At 42.6% G+C, this 20,617-nt stretch overlaps 1 protein-coding gene and 1 long non-coding RNA gene across 3 annotated transcripts in view; one reads left to right on the forward strand and one right to left on the reverse strand.

The window, feature by feature from the left end:
* The window catches only part of grin2aa (glutamate receptor, ionotropic, N-methyl D-aspartate 2A, a), a 172,328-nt gene extending 158,744 nt beyond the window's left edge, over positions 1–13,584 (reverse strand). Inside the window, exons 1-2 of the mRNA XM_004560701.3 lie at positions 12,857–13,584; positions 372–872 (exon numbers count right to left, since the gene is read on the reverse strand). Coding sequence (XP_004560758.1) covers positions 372–869 — 498 coding nt within the window. The 5' untranslated portion in view covers positions 870–872; positions 12,857–13,584. The remainder of the gene's footprint in view (positions 1–371; positions 873–12,856) is intronic.
* The window catches only part of LOC112434758 (uncharacterized), a 208,440-nt gene that overhangs the window by 168,262 nt on the left and 19,561 nt on the right, over positions 1–20,617 (forward strand). The window lies entirely within an intron of this gene.

Consider the following 20,617-nt stretch of genomic DNA (forward strand, 5'->3'; position numbering starts at 1 on the left):
CTCCAACACTTTCCTGCAGATACTTACCTCATCCTCCTACCTTGTTTTCGCTCCTCCACACGTCTTTCTACCATCTACACCCTGGCTCTGCAGCTTCTTTTTCGAGATACCAACTGATGATATTTTGTGAGGTGCAGCTATTTGGTGAGAACTCCCTTCACTCGGCAAGAGTTTGATTTCACGAGTTGTTGATGGTTATAACAGTAAAATACCCAAAAGCCGCAACTTTTGGCAAATCACATAAAGCCAAGCAATTTAACCATCAGTCTTTTCTCATATACTTTGCTCACTATTGCGTCCACCCATCAACAACAACATCTTTCCGTTCACTCTACATCCTGGCTTTCATTCATCAGTTTACTTCTCCATACCTTGTCAGCCATGATCATGGACGACCCTCCATGAATGCCCAAGATTGGTATGAGCGTCTGCGAGGAAATAAAATCCAAAATCTGGGCGATGGCCTCTTGGTCAGTGCCGTCCCCGAACACCACGCCGTGGATCTTGGTTCCTGACATCAGGTCACACATGTGGGTGATGATGCTTTTTGGATCAGTCTCATTGACCAGCAGTGTGACCACGTTGACATCGATGGGGTCTTCTTTGCTCCACAGCGCTCGGATGTCCCGGTCTGAGATGTAGCGCGTGCGTCCCAGGATCACTGCAATGTTCAGGACCGGCACTTTTTCTGAGCCACCAGTTCGCTGCTTTTGAGCCGCCACGGGATCGGCTTTCATGGTCAACGCCACCAGGAGAGCCAGGGAGAGCAGCGTGCTATTACTTCCGCCGTTACAGCTGCGATTGCTGCCCCTTCTACTCCTCCTCTTACTTCTTTTGCTGCTGAGGGACATACTGCCAAACCACTTCATCCCCTACATGAAAGGAAGTTGAGGGGTGAAAGAGACGGATGAAGACAGATCAAAGCGTGAATGAGATTGGAGAGAGAAAGAGGTGTGGAACGATGAGGGAGAGAAAAAGCACAGATAAGTTGTTAATGCACAGCTCTTAAAACCCACACGTTCAGGTAGGAACTTTCTTTTTCGTCTTCATTTCTCCTTAGTAACTTTGTTAAACACAAACCCTGCGAGGTGGGAGATGGCCTTGTGAGGAAGTTGTGGAGGGGTGAAAGAAAAAGAAGATGACTAACAAGTATAAACTTTATGGTCACGACTGCAAGAATCAGATGATTCAGGAGCAAGCTGTTCAGTATTCAGAAAAGGCAACAAGACATTTTTATAGTGTAATAAACCAACATTTGCCAATCGGCAAAGAACGCTACTCAGCTTACAGTACAAAAGGATTTCTATGACAATAATAGACAAACTGTCAGATAGATACTTTCAGCTATGCCATTATTTGCAGTGTTTTGCAGAGCAGACAAATAAAAATGTGTGCATGTACATGTGCGTAAGAGGCTGACGTAACAGTGGGCAGACTGAGGATCATTCAGTTCAACTTTATCTACCATAAAATATGAGAAGTGGCAGCCAAAAGTGCTCTTTGTCACATAAACATCATGGCTCGAGAACAAATGATAACAGTCTTCCATTTGGACTTCTTTTTACCAACATAGTCAGTATAACTTTTAGTTCAGTGCTACTTAGATGGGAAACATTATAATTGCTAAACAAAAGTATCAATGTTTAGTCTTAGAGTTGACCGTTCTGGTCAATTGTGTTGTCAAGAGCTGACCAAATTTTTACTACGTGGACAATTTCTTGTGTAGAAAAGCACTACATCAATAGCCTTTTAGGATAAATTCAATACTTTTGGCAGCTAGAGGAACAGGCTATCACTCAGCAACCAGGTGTTGCCAAAATACTGGACCCACCTATGCTTACATTAGCTTAACTTGTGGTATAGCAGTTAACACATTTGCCTTATTCAGTAAAGATCTCTGGTTCATATCTGGGAGGACACTAATCCACCTAGTGTGACCCTAACTCCAGTCCCAAGCATGGATTAATGGGAGGGTCGTATCAAGATAGGCATTCGATGTAAAGTTTGTGCCAAATCAAGTGCTGGAAAATGAGACAGCAGCTGAAAGTACCTTCTGCTTACTTAGCTTTTTCTCACAGTGGGTTCCAGATTTACTGACATCATTACAAAGAAGCCAACAATGTTTCTGCAATTTGTTTTTACCTCAAATCATCCATCCATTTTCTTCTGCTTATCAAACCCAGCTATTATTTGGTGAGACGCTAGGTCCACCCTAGACGCCACCATGCCCAACACTACGTGATGCTGAAAAACTAGTTTGTGATTTTTTTACGTGGATTGCCATAATCCATTATAATCAGGTTGTTCTTAAATTACCATAAGAAGCCTTCACTGGATCCAAAATTCTACAGCGAAAGCAATAACTGGAACTAGAAAAAGTGAGCACATGTCTCCCATATTAGCTTCTCTTCACTGACTCCCTGTTTAATCCAAAATTGACTTTTCTAAATTTAAATCTCCTGTAAAACCAGCTCCCAGTTTGGATTCAAGACGCACACACTCTCTCTACTCTTAAGATTAGACTTAAAACGTTCCTCAGTTTGGCCTGGATCAGGTTACCCTGAACCATCTCTTAGTTATCCTGCAACAGGCCTCGGCTCCTAAGAGGACATGACGCTCCATCCCTGCCCACATTGTTTTTTATCATTCCATTAATCCAACTGCTAAGCGCTCTTTTGAAATCCTATAGATCAATAAGCATTGAAACCTTATATCAAGTCAACTTTTTTGCATTACAAGTTTGATTAATTTTATGGTAAATATTAAAATATCTTATTTTAATAAACATACACAAACGTTTTGATGCATGCTCAATCATCCAGGTAGGTAAATCCCAAAAACTTTTTGGGCATTTTCTTTCTACTTCTTTCTAGAAGACACTGAAAAAAATCTATAAAAGTTAAACAGTGTATGAAACTATTGGGTGCAAAGGTCACACCCAGGTTTTCATTAAATGCCTCACTGAACCGACGCGCTTTTCCAAAATACTCAAGTTGTATGGAAACCCATCAAAAAACCTAATGTTGCTAACACAGATACACTCACAAAGAGATTAGTTTGTACCCCATAGGTAAATATGAAGCAAACTAAATAAAGCTAAGAAAAAAAAAGCAGACCAATACAAAAGGGCGAGTCTTGCAAATAGCATGGGACGCTACACAGCGCATGCCTCTGACGGAGGGGCAGAAGTACGGCGATCGAGGGCACCTCGCTGAAAACAAATGTTTGTGTGTGCCAACGTGACTAACAGGTTAGACGGTGATCACGGCTACTCTGCACAAATCGAACAGAAAAGCGAAGCGACATCATCGCTTCTACGCAACCCCTCCCCCGTGGCGAGAGCACTCACGGCCTACTTGAAAAGCCAGTGCTCAGCGAACATAAAACATCATCAGGCATTCTAAGACTTATGAGCAGGTGTGCTGAACAGTAGAGCGTGAGCGAGCTCAGAAAGGCATGAAACATATGGTCACATAATGCGTCCATGTGTATTGTTGACGATTTATGGATTCACTGACAGGCCCTTACGTTTTTGCATGGGTGCGGAGACCGCTGGTGCATAACTGATTCACAGGAGCTGTTGTTCAGCGTGCTGTTGTCAGAGGCAGCACAGCTTCGTGAGGTCACACTCTTACCATTAACATTAAAGACAAAATAGCATAGAAAGCAATCAACAGGGTGGCAAAAGCTTCCATGGACAGACAGCAGAACAGAGTGACTCATGTCTCTTTGTCACTTTTCTTACTTAACAAGTTGTTTCAGAAAATATTAAAAGATTTTAATGAAAGAAGCTGAAAGGCCTGGGCCACAGGCCAAGGAAGAAGCAATCTGCTTTTTGTTCAGACTGTAAAGAGTTTGGGAACCTCAAACATCCGATCCTCCCCATCAACTAGTGCACATACTTACATCGCATGCTTGAATCCCTCTGAAGGCTGCAGGAGCGAGCACAGCTCTCTATTCACCAGCCGTGTGGCGTGCAGTTTCTTTCTCAAGTGCCTTCAGTGGCCCTTTCTGTTGTTTTTGTCATAAACATTGTGGCCTAATCATCGTGCCTTTCAGCCTAAGAAGTGCAATGAAATGCTTTTTATTTTCTGACTTTTTTGTTGTTGTTTATGACCGCTCAACACATACTGCTTGAAACACAGAGAAAGATTGTTCTCCACTGTCTATTTCAAAGTATAATGATAGTTTCAGATTACTTTCTGTAGGCTAGAATTTGTCATACCTTGTGATTTTGTAATGAAATTGAGACTCCAAAGGACAGGCTCTAATGTGAGCTGAATAATGCATGCGGGCTCAACTGTGTCATCCTGTGTTTTTAAAACAAGCAGAGGAATGCTTGCCCCCCCGCCCACCCATCTCTTGCCCAACTAAGCAGAAACACTGAGAGAAGAGACCGGAGAATGAATCATCCAAAATCTCAGTCCATTCACTGCAGAGAGCGCGCTGATGCCTAATGGATTCCTAGTGTCTCTGTCAAGAAGTCATCATATTCCTTTGTCAAAAAGCCTCAGGATTACATGCAGGCTTGCCCTGGCAGCTTGTGAAGTAATTGAATTCTATGGGACTGGCTTTTGTTTGAATTCAGGCTTTAAATGCATCATACATTACTTGGAGCGATCATCTCCATCCTGCTTCACTAGCCGAGAGACAACATAATCGCAAAGTCCTTTTTAATGTTTGCCACTTCCAAGCACACATTCCACTCAATAGTCACATCCATCCATCCATCCATTCGCTTCCGCTTATCCTTTTCAGGGTCGCAGGGGGTGCTGGAGTCTATCCCAGCTGTCATAGGGCGAGAGGCAGGATACACCCTGGACAGGTCGCCAATCTGTCGCAGGGTTAAGACACAGAGACAGACCACCATTCGCACCCACATTCACTCCTTTGGGCAATTGGGATTAATCAATTAACCTATCCCCACAAGCTAGATGTCTTTGCACGGTGGGAGGGAACCCATGCAAACACGGGGAGAACATGCAAACTCCACACAGAAGACCTGATGGTGGAATTGAACTCAGGACCTTCTTCCTGTGCAGCAACAGTGCTAACCACCGTACCACCATGCCACCGTGCTGCTCGATAGTCACAGTTTGATCCAATTAGCAAAAGCTTCTATTCCATCATTTAGTTGTTTGTTATTATTATTCATTTTTGCTCTCTTTTCTCCTTCCTCCGCTCGCCTGGTTCTGCCAGGGTTTCTTCCTGTTAAAGGGGAGTTTTTCCTTCCCACTGTCAATAAGTGCTTGCTCATAGAACTCATCTGATTATTGGATTTTTTCTGTTTTCTCTGTACTATTGTAGGGTCTTTATAATATAAAACACCATGAGGCAAGTGTTTTTGTGATTATTAAAAGTATTTCTTTCAATTCAGTATTGAATTGAACTGAACTGAATTTTGTTTGTGTAACATTACCTGTGGAGCAGATTACATACAGTTTTTCAGAAGAGAACTTGAGCAGAATCTGTTAAAGAACAGCATTCCAGTCTTAAGTTTCACCATTTAGAGGCCTTATGAAGCCCACACAGTCTGGAAAGTCTCCACGGAGCTTTGGTGGACATGCTCTTAACTAAAACAACACTGTTCTATAAATGTGCACTGTGCAGGCATGAATATTAGTATTTGTTTGTTAGTATTTGTTTCTCGTGTTCTCTTTAGATGATGCACACACACATAAAACAAAACAGATAGCAAGCTGTTAGACAATTTCATGAGATGCAGCATCTGTCGTGGAAAATGATTTAGGGAAAGTGCGCACACGCAGCCTTTGCTCTGAGTAGCCACAGCGACGGGACTCAGCACAAACCAGTTTCATAAAAAAGGGTCAAAATGGCACCAATTCGGTGTAATATGGTATTTATAGAAACAGGCGAGTCGAGGATGACAAGATTATGTTTCAGTTCCAATTGGTGCCGTGGAAATCTGACAAACAAAAGAGTGTTGTGGTCTTTTTGGTTTTTTCGTTTCCTTGTCACAACTCTGCAGCAGTACAGGGATATTTTGGGGCGATGAGAAAAGCAGTAGAGGATAAAAAAAATAGAGGAAGTAAAGCAAGGCAGGCAGAAAAAAAGTGGTATAATAAAAGAGGGCGAGAAATACAGAAAGAAAGGGAGAGAGAGAGAGAGCACCCCCAGCCAAATCGTATTGGGCAGTTTGTCGTCACACAAAGGCTACCGTTTCTTGGCACCACAACCGTAAATGATGTTTGGCAGGCGCATCCATACTACTGGCTAGTGTTCACACATGCACACATACACACACACAGACTGCTATTTCCTCACGAGCATGAGGCACAAAACAGATCCTCCCTGTGCGTGCGCGCATTCATTTCAATTCTTCACTCTTGGTGATCCGTCAATAAGAAAGTGAGGCGCTTTTATAGGTATCATTTCATTTCTTGTTCTACATATTCAATCACAGAACGCTCTCCACGCAGACACTTCGGCAATAAAAAATCTCTCTCGCTAAGCCACGGCCGCAATTCCCTCGTGCTTCACGGTCACAAACCCCACATTTCCGATCCGCACGCAACTAGGTTTCACATGCATCAATAATTCAAGCTGCATTATCTTTATGTAACGGTTAATATAATTGCATGTGCCGCCGTGGCCACATTTGTTCTTTCTGCTATCTTCTACGTGGTATAAAAATTAGATTAACATAGTTTACACACTCTATGATTTATTTACACGGTCAGAGTGGTTGATACTGAGGGTGATAAGTGTGATTCTTGCTATGCCACAACCCAGGGCATGGATGTGTGGGTATGTATGCGTTACAAGAGTGTCCCAAATACTGCATGCTTTTCATTCCATCCCTCACTAGCTCATCTGTGACTTCGTTCATCACTTCATACCTTCACTTATCCATCTGTCCTCACTTTCATCTTTCATACTGCATCTTTATGCCATCTCGACCATTTGCTACCAAACTGAGCTAACTTGAGGCACTGTGTGTATTCTCAAAACCATTATTCTCCATTTGTCATTTTTCTTTAGAGTCTGACCGATATATGAGGGTGGATATATGAGCCGATATTAGCAGTTTGTTGAAATATGGTATCTGCATTTCTAAGGCAAAAATGTTTGAGTTTGTCCACCAGAGGGAACTACGAGATTCTCTCTCTTGGTGCATGTTGTTGGAACACCACAACCGCAACAAGCAGAGTGAGAAAGAGCATAAACAAACAATCCACGACTTTGCTGTCATATTACCTTTTTATGGCCTCACAAATAAATGCACTTAAATGTTAGAGAAATCAGTTTGGGTGTCTCAAGGAAAAAAATATTGTATCAGTATTGGTTTTCCTTTTCCTTTTTGTTTCCCAGCACATATTCTCCACTTTCCTCTGTCAAGATCTGAAACTAAACAATTTATTCATGTTTTGGTGCAACATATTTTATACTCATAGTCAGTGTTGGTCAAGTTACTTGAAAAAAGTAATCAGTAATTAATTACTGATTACTCCCCCCAAAAAGTAATCCCGTTACTTTACTGATTACTTATTTTCAAAAGTAATTAATTACTTAGTTACTTAGTTACTTAGTTACTTTTTAAAAACACGATTTACAACCTGAAGAGGTGATAAAGTGATAGATCTTTCAGCCCAATTCTACTTTTTCTACATAATCCATCATACAAAATGTAATCAAATGGAAAAGTCTCTTTTTTTAACTTGTTTTATCAGTTTTAATCTTTTAACTTTATGCATCAAGCAAAACATTTAATTATATGCAACATTCTCTGACTTGAATAAATTAGTTTAACATTTAAACCTATTTTCTACACATTCCAGCACATAAAATAAAATATTTTTTGTGTTTTCACTCACTCTTTCAAACAGATGCAAGTAAAACACAGCAGAAAATAAATAAAGTCAAAGACTCAGTGGTCCTTTTGCTCTATTTTCACCTGTAAAGCAGGAGCAGGGTAGGCGGAGGGTTACCCTGGTGTAGGTGTGCTGCGGTCAGTTGAAGAATCCGCGCGAGTGTCTCTGTGAGTTTCCCATCACGTCGTAGCTACTCGGTGCTTGCTCGGAAGTTTAGGGGTTTTTTTCGCTGTAAAAAGAAGTTTTCTTCCCACGCACGATGGACGCTAATGTTTTTGTCACTTTTTATGGAATCAAACTCAAAGTAAGGTCAGTACTTCCACACTTTAAACGCTGCACGCTCATACTCTCTCCTGTACTCGATATATTATCCATTGTTGATCTGCACACAGCTGCTGTCACCAACGTCGCACTTGCTTACGTCACTGTCATGAGACATTCTCGCAAAAAAAAATCACGGTTTTAGTAACGCAGTAACGCAGCGTTCCTACGGGAAAGTAACGGTAATCTAATTACCGATTTTGCAATAGTAATCCCTTACTTTACTCGTTACTTGAAAAAAGTAATCAGATTATAGTAACGCGTTACAAGTAACGCGTTACTGCCCATCTCTGCTCATAGTCGACCCTATGGTACAGTCGCTGGAACAGGCTCCAGCCCCCCAAAGACACTGAATTGGATAAGCAGAAGCAAATGGACGGATGCATATTTTACAGTCCAGACTAGCCTTTTTGGGGGTAGGCTTTGCTTATTTCAGCAAGATAATGCAACACAATTTACAATTTTGCAGGTATTGCTCCATAGAGGTTTCACAGTGAAAGTCTGGGTGCTAAGATGGCCTACCCTGCTGGAATCAAACAAAGAGGAACTTTCATTTGTTGCAGTATAAGACACTTAACACATATTTGCTGTCAAAGCAGTTTTTAATGAGGGGAAAGCTGTTTCTTTGCACCAGAATCTAACCATTTTACAATGCTACAGCTTATTTATTGGCTTTTTAAACTCAGTAAATAACATGGTTGCATTTGGATGTCCCCCCCCCCCCCCCCCCCCCCCCCCCTGTATTGTTTCTCTTCCTGCCCCCACCCCATACTTGTAACACTGTGCCCAATTACACAAAGAATAATTCAACAATAGCTAAATACTAAAATAATTCTGCTTCGTTTTCCCTTTCTCTCCCCCTGCACAATTGTTCTCCTATTATTTTGCAACTAATTTCATTCATTCCCCAGGTTCTCTATCCCTCTGTCCTTTTCTATTTCAAGAGTTTCATTCTAAAATGAGATTCTTCCATTTGAAAAAAACAGACACCAGGAGAAGGAAACTGTATGAATACCAATGTGCTGCTGAACTTATAGGTCTACTTTCCTTTGCATATGAACTAAGCATGCGAAGGAAGATTGGATACTATTTTTTCCAAAAATAAGACTGTAGTAAAGCTATTTTTCTTTCACCGGCCAATGGATTTCACCTTCTGTCATCTAACACCCGTATCAAAAAGAAGCCTCTGCTAAACACACAAAGAGTTTTAAATTCTCATGTTTATAAGAACTAATAATTAGCATGAGTGTGTAAGGAGAGGAGTCAAAAATGTGCTACCTTAAGAGACCAAGGGCCAACCTTCCAATTTGGAAACTGAAGCCAACAAAGGAATCCCCAAACTGTATTAACTCTAGTGACCGCTTCAGAAGTGAATTGTTCTCCACAGATGCACAGATGTTAAAATGCCAAACTTTATAGCATTAAAAAGCATGTTTACAGCCTGGTACAATTAACCATTTTGGTCCCCATTGTCAGTGTACCAAGGCAGTGATGTAGTGGTTAGCACTCCTGCCTTATAGTAAAGTGCTTTGGATTTAAAAAATCCAGCCTGGGTCCTTTCTGCATGACAGACTGGATGTACCTTATGACATCTGGGAAAGGCCCCAGCCTCACAACCCTAAATTAGTCATAACAACTCCGTGGGGGAGGGGGGGTCATTTATTGTTATTATTTGCAGGAGTAAGGGGCATGACCGCTTTGATCAACAGGTGTCTCAACAGAGGCACCTGAAGCCTGACTTTGAATAATCAGAGTCACTGAACAGGACCTCTCCGCTGTGTCTCTGCTGTTGATTCCCTTTTGACTGTTTTTCGTGGAAATATCTGTGCTACATTAGCATTAGCATTATCTGATAGCTTAGCACCCCACCCTCTTATCTACATATAGTCACTTCAGGCTCCAACAAAACAAGCGGCTCCTTTAAATTGCAGAAGCTGAAAAAGTCACGGTGGTTACATATAAGGTCTACATTGTTTTTTAAAAATGCTCATTAAAATGCTGCTAAACCCAGTTCACCAAAACCTGTGGAAGTATAGTGTTTGCAAATTAGCTGACAAGATTTCAGTTTACACTGCCAAATCAGTTCTCTCTCGATGGAGACTAACAGTTGTATAATATCTTTAATGATTCTGGGGGCTGCTCTAATACCTGCCAAATAACCATAACAATGTAATCAGGGCCAATTTTTTGTTTGAGCTGAGGCGCGGCAAATTAGCTGACAAGCTTGCTGACATAATGTGCCTTTTGTTAGACACAGTTCCTCAAACTTTGCTACACAATTCCCCATATTCCCCTCATATTCCTCTCCTTTGTCACCTCATTCCTCTGTCCATTTTTTTTCCAGTCATTCTCTCATCCAGTCTCTCTCAGGCCCCAGCCATCTGCTCTGTGTGCCCTGACATGTGCATGAGCGCCCGTGAGAAGCCCAGTGGAAGTAATCGTCTGTTACCACTCAGGCTTCACCGTGTTGTGTGCCCACTGCGCATACCTCTTTAGCTCCCTGCAAACCCACTGAGTGTATGGGCACAAGAGAGGTAGAGAGAGAGAGACAAAGGAAGACATGAGATTGCTTGTGTTCTCTCTTATAATGGATGTGAACACAATTGTGCGCTCTCTCTGCTTCTTTGTTCTCCATCCATGCACCCGATGCCCCAATATACACCTAGCCGCCCCCCTGTCCCCCTCATTATACCAGAATTCACATTATAGTTTGACACCTCACTCATTTACTTTTGGCTCTTTTAGTGCTAATTGCATCAGTCACTTTCTGCTTCCTGCTCTGGAGCCTGTAGTAATCCCATGTTAGTGCAGCGTCTCTCTTTCTCACTTGCAATTTCAACGTGCTGTGATCGGCACGATGGGTAAAACATCTGCAGAAGAATGCTATTTAGATCCATGAGTAGGTTCACGTGCTACTTGATCTTGCCTTGTGGCATCACAAAGAGATCCAGATCTCGTGGTGTTTCTGGTTTCGCCCAATAAGTAAGCAATCTTTTCTCCTAAACCATCCCCGAAGGCCAGAGTCAGAGGTGATTTCAGGTGTTATTCACCCGTGAAAAGCACTGATGAATCCGAAGCACACGGACACTGCTGTGCAGGAGAAATCTGCTCTGTGCTCGACTTTAAAGTTGTCAGAGGGTATCCTCTAACTGAATCACTCTCTCGCTGTCTTCTGCTAATTCTGTCTTCATCTATATGTAAATAAAGGGCCATTAAAAATCAATCACCGCTATCTCCCTGTCTCTCTCCCTCAAACACATAGAGAAGATCTCGCTCTCCCGCTCTTTTATCTTCTCAGACTCCCCATTTTCTCTTGACTCCCTTCTCCCCTGTGTCTGCTGTTGCTCCTGTTTGGCATGCAACAATACTTTGAAGCTGTTTGGGCGCACACATGCAAGCAAACGTTCACGTTTTTCACTCCTGCACGAGAGGGGAAAACCCTTCAACCGTGCACTGTAAGGCCTGACTCTACCTGGATGGAAGTAGTGGGTTTTAATACATTTGATCCTTTTGATGTCATGAAAAAAAAACTGGCTTGTCCTTCCATGGGCAGCAGCCTCTGGATGCAGGGAGAGAGAGGGAAAGAGAGAGAGAGCTTTTCCGTGATAGAACTGCGCTTTAACAACGTGACTGAGGGAGCAGGAGGAAGAGAGAGAATGTGTGTGCGTTGGTGCTGGGAAGGGGTAGATGTAAATTCATTTGGATCTCCCCGTTTGGTTCAGTGAAGCCAATACAATACAAGTGCGACCCCTACTGGTGAAAGCGAAAGTGGGCCTGAATCCCCCACTCTTGGCTGAGACGCTCCTCGCACAGTGAAAGAGCTTTCTTTTCTCTCTTTTTTGAGCTCGTTCTCACTTCGTGTCACAGTTTAAGGTTGGAACAGGCACGATGTGCATCTCCCTTCTTTAAATTACAACTTTAAAAAGAAATTAACTACAGGCCTCCTTGATGTATGATGACTGTTCATCCTGATGCGGGATGAGAGGAGCTAGAAGTTGTGCCAACAATTGGGATGACTAAAAGAAAAAAAAAACGTGTTGTCCAACCTCTGAATAAAATAATACTCATCGCTCAATCATCCATCTTTGTTTTTATCGGCTAAAACACGCTCGGTTTCTTGTGTCGGTGGTTATACTTTGAGAAACTGGAGAAGAGGAGTGCACGAGCCCCCAAAGATCAGCCGAAGAAGCTGTTTTTTTTTTCTCTCTTTTTTTCCTCATAGCCGAGCTGACAGATTATAGCTCTAGGTGTGCCAATGAATTTAAGTTAAGGGAATAAACTGGTGTGTGTGTGTGTGTGTGTGTGTGTGTGTGTGTGTGTGTGTGTGTGTGTGTGTGTGCGTGCGTTTCTGTGTGTGTTGCGTGAAGCCGCCTGCGCTCCGCTCACTGCGCCAGTGTAAATTAATAGGAAATTATAGCGCTTGACGCGAGAGGCTGGACTGCAGAGTTTGCTTTTTTGTTTGCGTACCGACTCCCTTTAATCGTCTTCATCCACGTTGATCTTGTTTTATTATTATTCTAATTATTATTTAGAGCGCCGTGTCCCTGCGGTGTGGTGCCGCACTTTTTGGATGAGGGACGCTTGTGGGTAAAACAAAAAGGCGCCAGTGGCACGCGCCGATCAAGGGAGATGGGGTGGGTGGGGGGTTATGATCATCAAAACCCATTTTCGGAGAGCAATAAGAGATACGGCAAAGTACTTACAGCATCTCCCTTCCACAGAGCTCCAAAACAGTGGTGCGAGATGGCATTGCAACAGTCCCCTCTATCCTCCGAGAAACCATGTAGCCACTGATGGTCTCACAAACACTGCACAACAGGAGAGCGAGGGGGGGTGAACAAAAATTCAACGACTCTCTCGCAATGAATTATTCCAGCGTGTCCAACAAAAAAGAAAAGAAAAGAAAAAGAAAGAAAAATAAAAGAATGAATGAAATCCCCCGTTTTAGCACTTCACAAGCGCGCCGCTCCGAATAAAAAACATTGTAATCCAATCTTCATTGTGTGTGCGCCTGTGCTGCTGATTCTCCACTGCAATCTCCACTGGCCCCGCGCATTGTGGGGGGGTGGGGGGTGGGGGGGGGGTTCAACCTGCCTCGGTGCGATTGGAGCTCCCCGTATCCCGTTATTCCTGTCCCGGGAGGAGAGGAGCGCATAGGGGGAAGATGCAGACGCCGGACGCGCACATAGACGCACACGCACATTGACCAGTACAGCAGAGGCTCCGGCAGCCTGCGAGCCGTGCATGGGACCCTCTCCCAACGATTCTTGTCGTTCACGCGTACGCGCGCGCGAGCATGTGTGTGTGAGAGAGAGAGAGAGAGGGGGGAGAGAGAGAGCGTGCTGGCGTTTAGTCAGCGTGTGTGCCTGCGCGCTTCTGCAGAGGCAGGGGCAGCTGGATAGATGGACGGACTGGCGGTCCGTCGGTCTGTCGCTCTCCCTCTCTCTCCCCTGCTCTCTGCGCTAAAGCTCCATCAGGCAGCGGCTCAGTCAAAAAAAAAAAAAAAAACCCCACACAGTTGGGCTATATCACAAATGAGCGAGAGAGCACATTTTACCCTCCACTCCCGAAACGTTACACCATTTCAATTCTTATTTTTGTCAAGACTAATCTTCTTTTTGACAGCAGCGGCTCCCTCCATTCATTTTTTCCCCCAACACAATCAATCCTTCCGGAAAACTACAGTAGAGCACACCATAGGTCCTACAGTGAAAAAGAAAAATATAATGTTAATATAATGTTATTATTGTACAATAAACTACATGGAGTGGATTTTTTCGCTTTTCTTGCTTTTTAATGCAGACAAAAACAAAAGGCTTGGCCTGAAATCTTCGCTGGTGATCTTTTACTGAACATGAATTATTTTTGCACTAATTAACCTACCTAGGTATGATGCCTTGGTTCTTGCTGATGTTCTCATTGGCTCATTGCTCAGATTAGAGCCCACCTGCTGGTTTCTTGTAGTGCTGTGCCATACTACAAATTTTAGCATCCATCCAATACCAACTAAATAGAGTCCCAGTGTTATATATACCACTATTGATACTTTTAACCTGTAAAGACAACTTACTAGGGAAGAGCAGTGTGTTATGATTTATGAGCTAAATCATCACCGTTTGAAAATTCTGAACACATTTTAATGACCACTAAATCACTGTGATTTTTAGTTTCCGTAATACTTAGTTAATACAATAAAATACAACTTTCAGCTTTTCATATATTTTGAAACTGGGTGTTTTGGAGACATGCAATGTAAATGTGCCTGTCTTGAAAGCACTGTGGGTCAGCTTCTGTTGTTTAAATGCACTATAAATAAATTAATAAATAAAATAAATGTGACAGTCAACACAAACGGGTTATCCTCTAAGATCTACATATTGAACTTAGAAACAAGGATAGAAACAAGATATCGACCCTATCACGCGATCCAATACTAATACCAGCGTTCGTAGTGATACTATCAATATTTGGACTGATCTGCGTTTAACAAAGTCACTGATGTTGTGTAGTAGCTTAACTAGGACTGTTTCTGACTTGGAAACAAGGGTCACAAACCTTTGGTGTAAGTCTTCATCAGTTCTCTCATTTCAAACTTTAAACCAAACTGAGCATTGTTAAAATACCACAGTCTAGCTGCGTATTGTTGTTGACCATGTCAGTCCTTCGGTGGAAACGGTGCACCTATCTTCTGATACTTCCTTGCAGCAGAATAAAACACCATGTCACAGAGCTCAAACCTTTTCAAACTGGTTTACAGTCACCAGATTTCAATCCAGTAGAGCACCTTTTTGGATGTGGCGGAACAGAAGATTTTCCCCATGGATGAGCAGCCGACAAATCTGCAGCAACTGTGTGATGCTGTCATGCCAAATATCGACCAAATTCCCTGAGAAATGTTTCCAGCACCTTGTTGAATATGTGCCACGAAGAATTAATGCAGTTCTGAAGGCAAAGGGTGGTCCAATGTGGTACTTGCAAGGTGTGCTTAATAAAGTCTTTGAAGAGTGTAGTGAGATTATCAGCACTTAATTATAGCTATAATTATATTACAACTAGGTTTATAGTACCAGTAAGATACCAATAAATGAAAGCAATTGGGAGTACTTAGGGGCAACAGATAAAAATATGCAGGAACAACCAGTGATGACCGCTTATTAAAATATACAAAGTCAATGATATCAGCAACAAACACAAGTCCTCGAGCATAATTTGGATTTCCTCAGTCTTTCAAATGGACCTTGTGATTATACTTTGGTAAAAAATAAAATAAAATAAAAATCTTCTAAGCTCAAAATACTGAAGCAATGATGTATCTCACATTGGTAAAAAGAGAAGCAAGTGGGAGGCACGCAAAGTCTAAAGCAAACAACTTCACAGTGAGTGGAAAACATGCTCAAAGCTCGGATAAAAACACAGGTTGGTTCAGGATAAAACCCCTGTTGAGCATACATTATTAAAGCAGTTTTCTTCCCTCCAGTTGAGTCCCAGAGACTTGGAGAATCAGTGCTAAGGTACATTTAAGCTGTTGGCAGCACGTTACAGTTTTTCCACCCATCTGTACATTCCCTCGCCGCAGGAATAAAAATAAAACCAATTTTTGTAGCATGACCTCCTATTTATTATCGACGATACCAGATCTTTGAAGTGTACTAGTTTATACACTCGTGACTGCCTCATCAGATAATCAACTTTATCCTCTTTCAGAATTGATTTGACACATAAATGGAGATCCAATAGCCTACATCTGACAAGTGACCTGTTCGTAATTTACAGTTATTTGCTGAGGGCGATACACAATGTAGACTTTGTCAGTCCAATGGACAGTAGAATATATAAGAACACATGGATAACCAGGGTTTCTGTTTAGTTTAATTAAATTTTAAATTTAATTCACTTTCAATATTTTCTATTTTTAACACAGTAAGGGATGTTCAACATTGCATTTCTAAAAAAAAAAATACTAGTTATCTTTAGAAAGTAATTATTTGAAGGAATTACACTGAACAAAAATATAAACGCAACACTTTTGTTTTTGCTCCCATTCCCCATGGGATGGACGTAGAGACCTAAAATTCATTCCAGATACACAATATAACCATCCCTCCCAAACAGTGGTCACAAATCAGTCCAAATGTGTGGTAGTGGGCACATCTGCTATATTGAGATAATCCATCCCACCTCACAGGTGTGCCACATCAGGATGCTGATCTGACATCATGAGTAGTGCACAGGTGTACCTCAGACTGCCCACAACAAAAGGCCACCCTGGAATGTGCAGTTTTTTGCGCTATTGGGGGTCTGGGGACCCAGAACCGGTCAGTATCTGGTGTGACCACCATTTGCCTCATGCAGTGCAACACATCGTCGCATGGAGTCTATCAGATTGTCAATTGTGGCCTGTGGAATGTTGGTCCACTCCACTTCAATGGCTGTGCGAGGTTGTTGGATATTCGTGGGAACTGGTACACGCTGTCGTATACGCCGGTCAAGCACATCCCGAACATGCTCAATGGGTGACATGTCCGGTGAGTATGCTGGCCATGCAAGAACTGGGACATTCTCAGCTGCCATCTGCCCTGAACAATGTGAACCATGATTCATCCGTGAAGCGCACACCTCTCCAACGTGCCAGACGCCATCGAATGTGAGCATTTGCCCACACAAGTCTGTTACGGCGACGAGCTGGAGTCAGGTCAAAACCCCGATGAGGACGACGGGCATGCAGTTGAGCGTCCCTCAGACGGTTTCTGACAGTTTGTGCAGAAATTGTTTGGTTGTGCAAACCAATTGTTCCAGCAGCTGTCTGGGTGGCTGGTCTCAGACGATCTTGGAGGTGAACCTGCTGGATGTGGAGGTCCTGGGCTGGTGTGGTTACACGAGGTCTGCGGTTGTGAGGCCGGTTGGATGTGCTGCCATATTCTCTGAAACGCCTGTGGAGACGGCTTATGGTTGAGAAATGAACATTCAATGCACGGGCGACAGATCTGGTTGACATTCCTGCTGTCAGCATGCCAATTGCACGCTCCCTCATTGCTTGTGGCATCTGTGGCATTTTGCTGTGAGACAAAACTGCACATTCCAGGGTGGCCTTTTGTTGTGGGCAGTCTGAGGTACACCTGTGCACTACTCATGATGTCAGATCAGCATCCTGATGTGGCACACCTGTGAGGTGGGATGGATTATCTCAATATAGCAGATGTGCCCACTACCACACATTTGGACTGATTTGTGACCACTGTTTGGGAGGGATGGTTATATTGTGTATCTGGAATGAATTTTAGGTCTCTACGTCCATCCCATGGGGAATGGGAGCAAAAACAAAAGTGTTGCGTTTATATTTTTGTTCAGTGTATTTTGACCGGGGTCAATATTATTACCCCCCTGAAAAATTGACCTTTATATTGAGCCATAGCACAAACCACTGCTGTGAAATGATGGGCTTTGCCTTTGTAATGCTCAGTGCTTGTAAAATCAAGTTAAAACTGTGGGTTATGTTTCAATTTACACACAATATAAAATCTTCAGCAAGGGTTTGAGCTGTCGCTCGAGAAAGCATCGTGCCAAAAACAAAAGAACCAGTTTAGACCTGTTGATGCTCACAGAGCAGTAGATGGATATACAAAGCTATCACAGTGCCGAAAACTAGAGTGAGAAGGATTATCAAGAAATTCAAAGAGAGCCATGCAACACCGAACATGCCTGGCAGAGGTAAGAAGCAAAAAATTTCAAAGACTCTGCAAAGAACAACTGCTGAGACATTAATGAATGACTTAGCCAAGTCAGGAATTTTGGTCTTAAAGAAGTCAGTAGAACCATTCACAGGAATGGACTGTAGGGTTGTGGACCAAGAAAAACTCTACTTCTGCAAAAGAGACGCCTTAAAGCCAAACTGAAGTATTCTAGGAACATACTGGAGAAAGATTATGCATGCTGGAAGCACATGTTTTGGTCAGACGAGACAAACTAGAACTTTTTGTCCACAGAGATGCTGCTTATGTTTGGAGAAAGAAGGGAGAGACGTACAACTCAAAAAACACTGTCCCCACAATGAAACACGGTGGCTGGCATATTATGCTGTGGGGGTGCTTCAGTGCATCTGGAACTGGGAATTTCGTCAGGAATCATGATCAACACGATGATGACCCAAAACACACTTCTACTTCCAGAAGCTGTTGTTGACTGATGGAATCCTATTAAAATCTGTGGGCTGAACTGAAGGTCTGTGCCAGACGAGCATCAAATCTGGAGGCGCTTGAGAGAACCAGCAAAGAAGAAGGAGCTGGGATCATTCACGAGATGTGTCTGCAGGCTATTATCCAGTACAAAAAAAAACAACACAACTGACTATTCACATAAAATAACAATTTTGATTCTGGGGGTTATGAAATAATCTTATTTACGTGTGCAAAGTAAAATAATGTAATCGTCTAAAATAAAACCAGGATGTTTGGCTAAGCTGTGTTAAAAGAAACAAAAAACTGCTGCTTCCTCTGGTTAGCAGAAGTTGGGGGAAAAAAAGTTTTCAATCGGATCTTCAGAAAAAGATTAGCTTCAAAATAAAGTTATAAAATCACAAGTTAGATTTTGATCTACAAATAAAAGAGCAGGAACATTACAAAAAAACCTGAAGTGCACGGCTATAACAAAAGAAGCCCTAAAAACTCAGTTAAGCCCTTCATAGGTGGAACCGGACATGCTGATGTTTTATGCCTTACGTGATGCTGCTTTACCAGTTTGACTGTGTAACACTCTACTGCAAGCTGCTCCAGTGCCAGTCAGTAACCATGGTCCACTGAAGCACAATGTCAGATGGCACCCCGATGCCTTCACTTTGGATCACATCCAGAAAGTCTGGCTGCACCTTCTTGTACTTGAATATAACAGTCAGGAATCAGAGGCAGGAACATCCTGATTGGAGTCCAGAAGTAAGGTTAGCTAATTGCCAAAAATGCTAATTTAGCTTTCATTATTTCCGCAGCAGAGCCCTCTGGACTGCACGCGCAATATTGTAACAAGCTTTTGGAGAATATTCACAAAACACAAGACTGACAAATCTCCATGCATCCATTATTTATCAAAATGACGCTCTATCTTAGGATAGCTCAAAAGATTGTTTTTTTTGTAAAGGTCCCTGTACCTTTGGTGGCAGAAAGTGTTGCATATACACATATTCTGTTGTGAGCGCTTAGTGGCTGTTTAAAAAGCTTCTTTATCCTCACACCTTTCTGATGTCGGACTGGGAATTTTAGAAGCTGTTTAATAATTTCTGTGACATGCAGAAAGCAGCAGTCTGGCATTGACCACCACATTCACGCCTGGATGCTAGATGCCATTAACATAATGTTTGATTTTTAAACTATCCTTTACTTTTTAGTGCTAATGATCAAAAATCATCAACTGAGAAGGTTTAGCGTCTACTTTTAGAGGCAAATGAAGAATGTTGGATGATCTGGAAGTGTACTGTGTGTGGGACTGAAGGTGTCTGACTGTGACTGCGTTTGAGTGTCTATGTGTGCGATGGCTCGGGGATACCAGTGGTGGCAGACATGCTGCGCTGCCGTGTGGGTGGGAGGGTGTCTGTGTGTGTGTGTGTGGAAGGGTGTCTGTGTGACATGCTGAGGGAGGGAGAGGAGGGGTGTTACCAGGTCACCAAACAGCTGTCTGGGAGACAGAATGGCCTCAAGGGGTGTACAACACACACGTGCATGCGCGCACACACACGGACGGTAACGCAACCACAAATATGAGACAGACATACTGGAAAACAGACATTACAGGATCTCGCTCTCCCCATACACACAAATACACACGCCACTGCAACATAACATACTGTATGGAGATCAGTTAGTTTCCCTTATGGTTCTTGATCTTTTTATTGAGAATATAATTCAGTGTTTCCACTGGTTTTCTAGATGCAGCGGCCCGATAATAAAAATCAATTTCTCATTTCTCTGTATCTCCCGTTTTCTCTCTCTCTCGCTGTCTCTCTCTCTCACACAGACACACACACACACACACACACACACATCTATTCAATTATAGCACACATATATTACACGAATGCACAGACACACAAATGTGAACACCCAAGGTGCACATGTGTTTGTCCTAAATGAAATGATTGTCGCTGCTGTACTTTCCTCACCTGTCGTGTTTTTGTTTACTCGATCGACTTCACCTGTTCCTTCCACTAGCACTGCAATACTGCAACTTTTGGTATCGATCTGATAAATACAGAGCCAGTATTGCAGATACCCAGGTCATAATCAGAACCAGTCCAACACCAGTGCTTTCAACTAATAAAGGCACTTGGATGGGTCACGAGTTAAGAGATTACAGTTTTTTGCAGTCGCTAACAAGCGTTTGTCCAAACAGTTGTCACATTTGCAAAACTCTAAACACAATTAGCACAGCATCGGTCTGTTGTGGCCATACCATTCACACATTTCATATCGTGTTCACCC

This window comes from Maylandia zebra, linkage group LG4 (genome assembly GCF_041146795.1).
Source record: "Maylandia zebra isolate NMK-2024a linkage group LG4, Mzebra_GT3a, whole genome shotgun sequence".
NCBI lineage: Eukaryota > Metazoa > Chordata > Actinopteri > Cichliformes > Cichlidae > Maylandia > Maylandia zebra.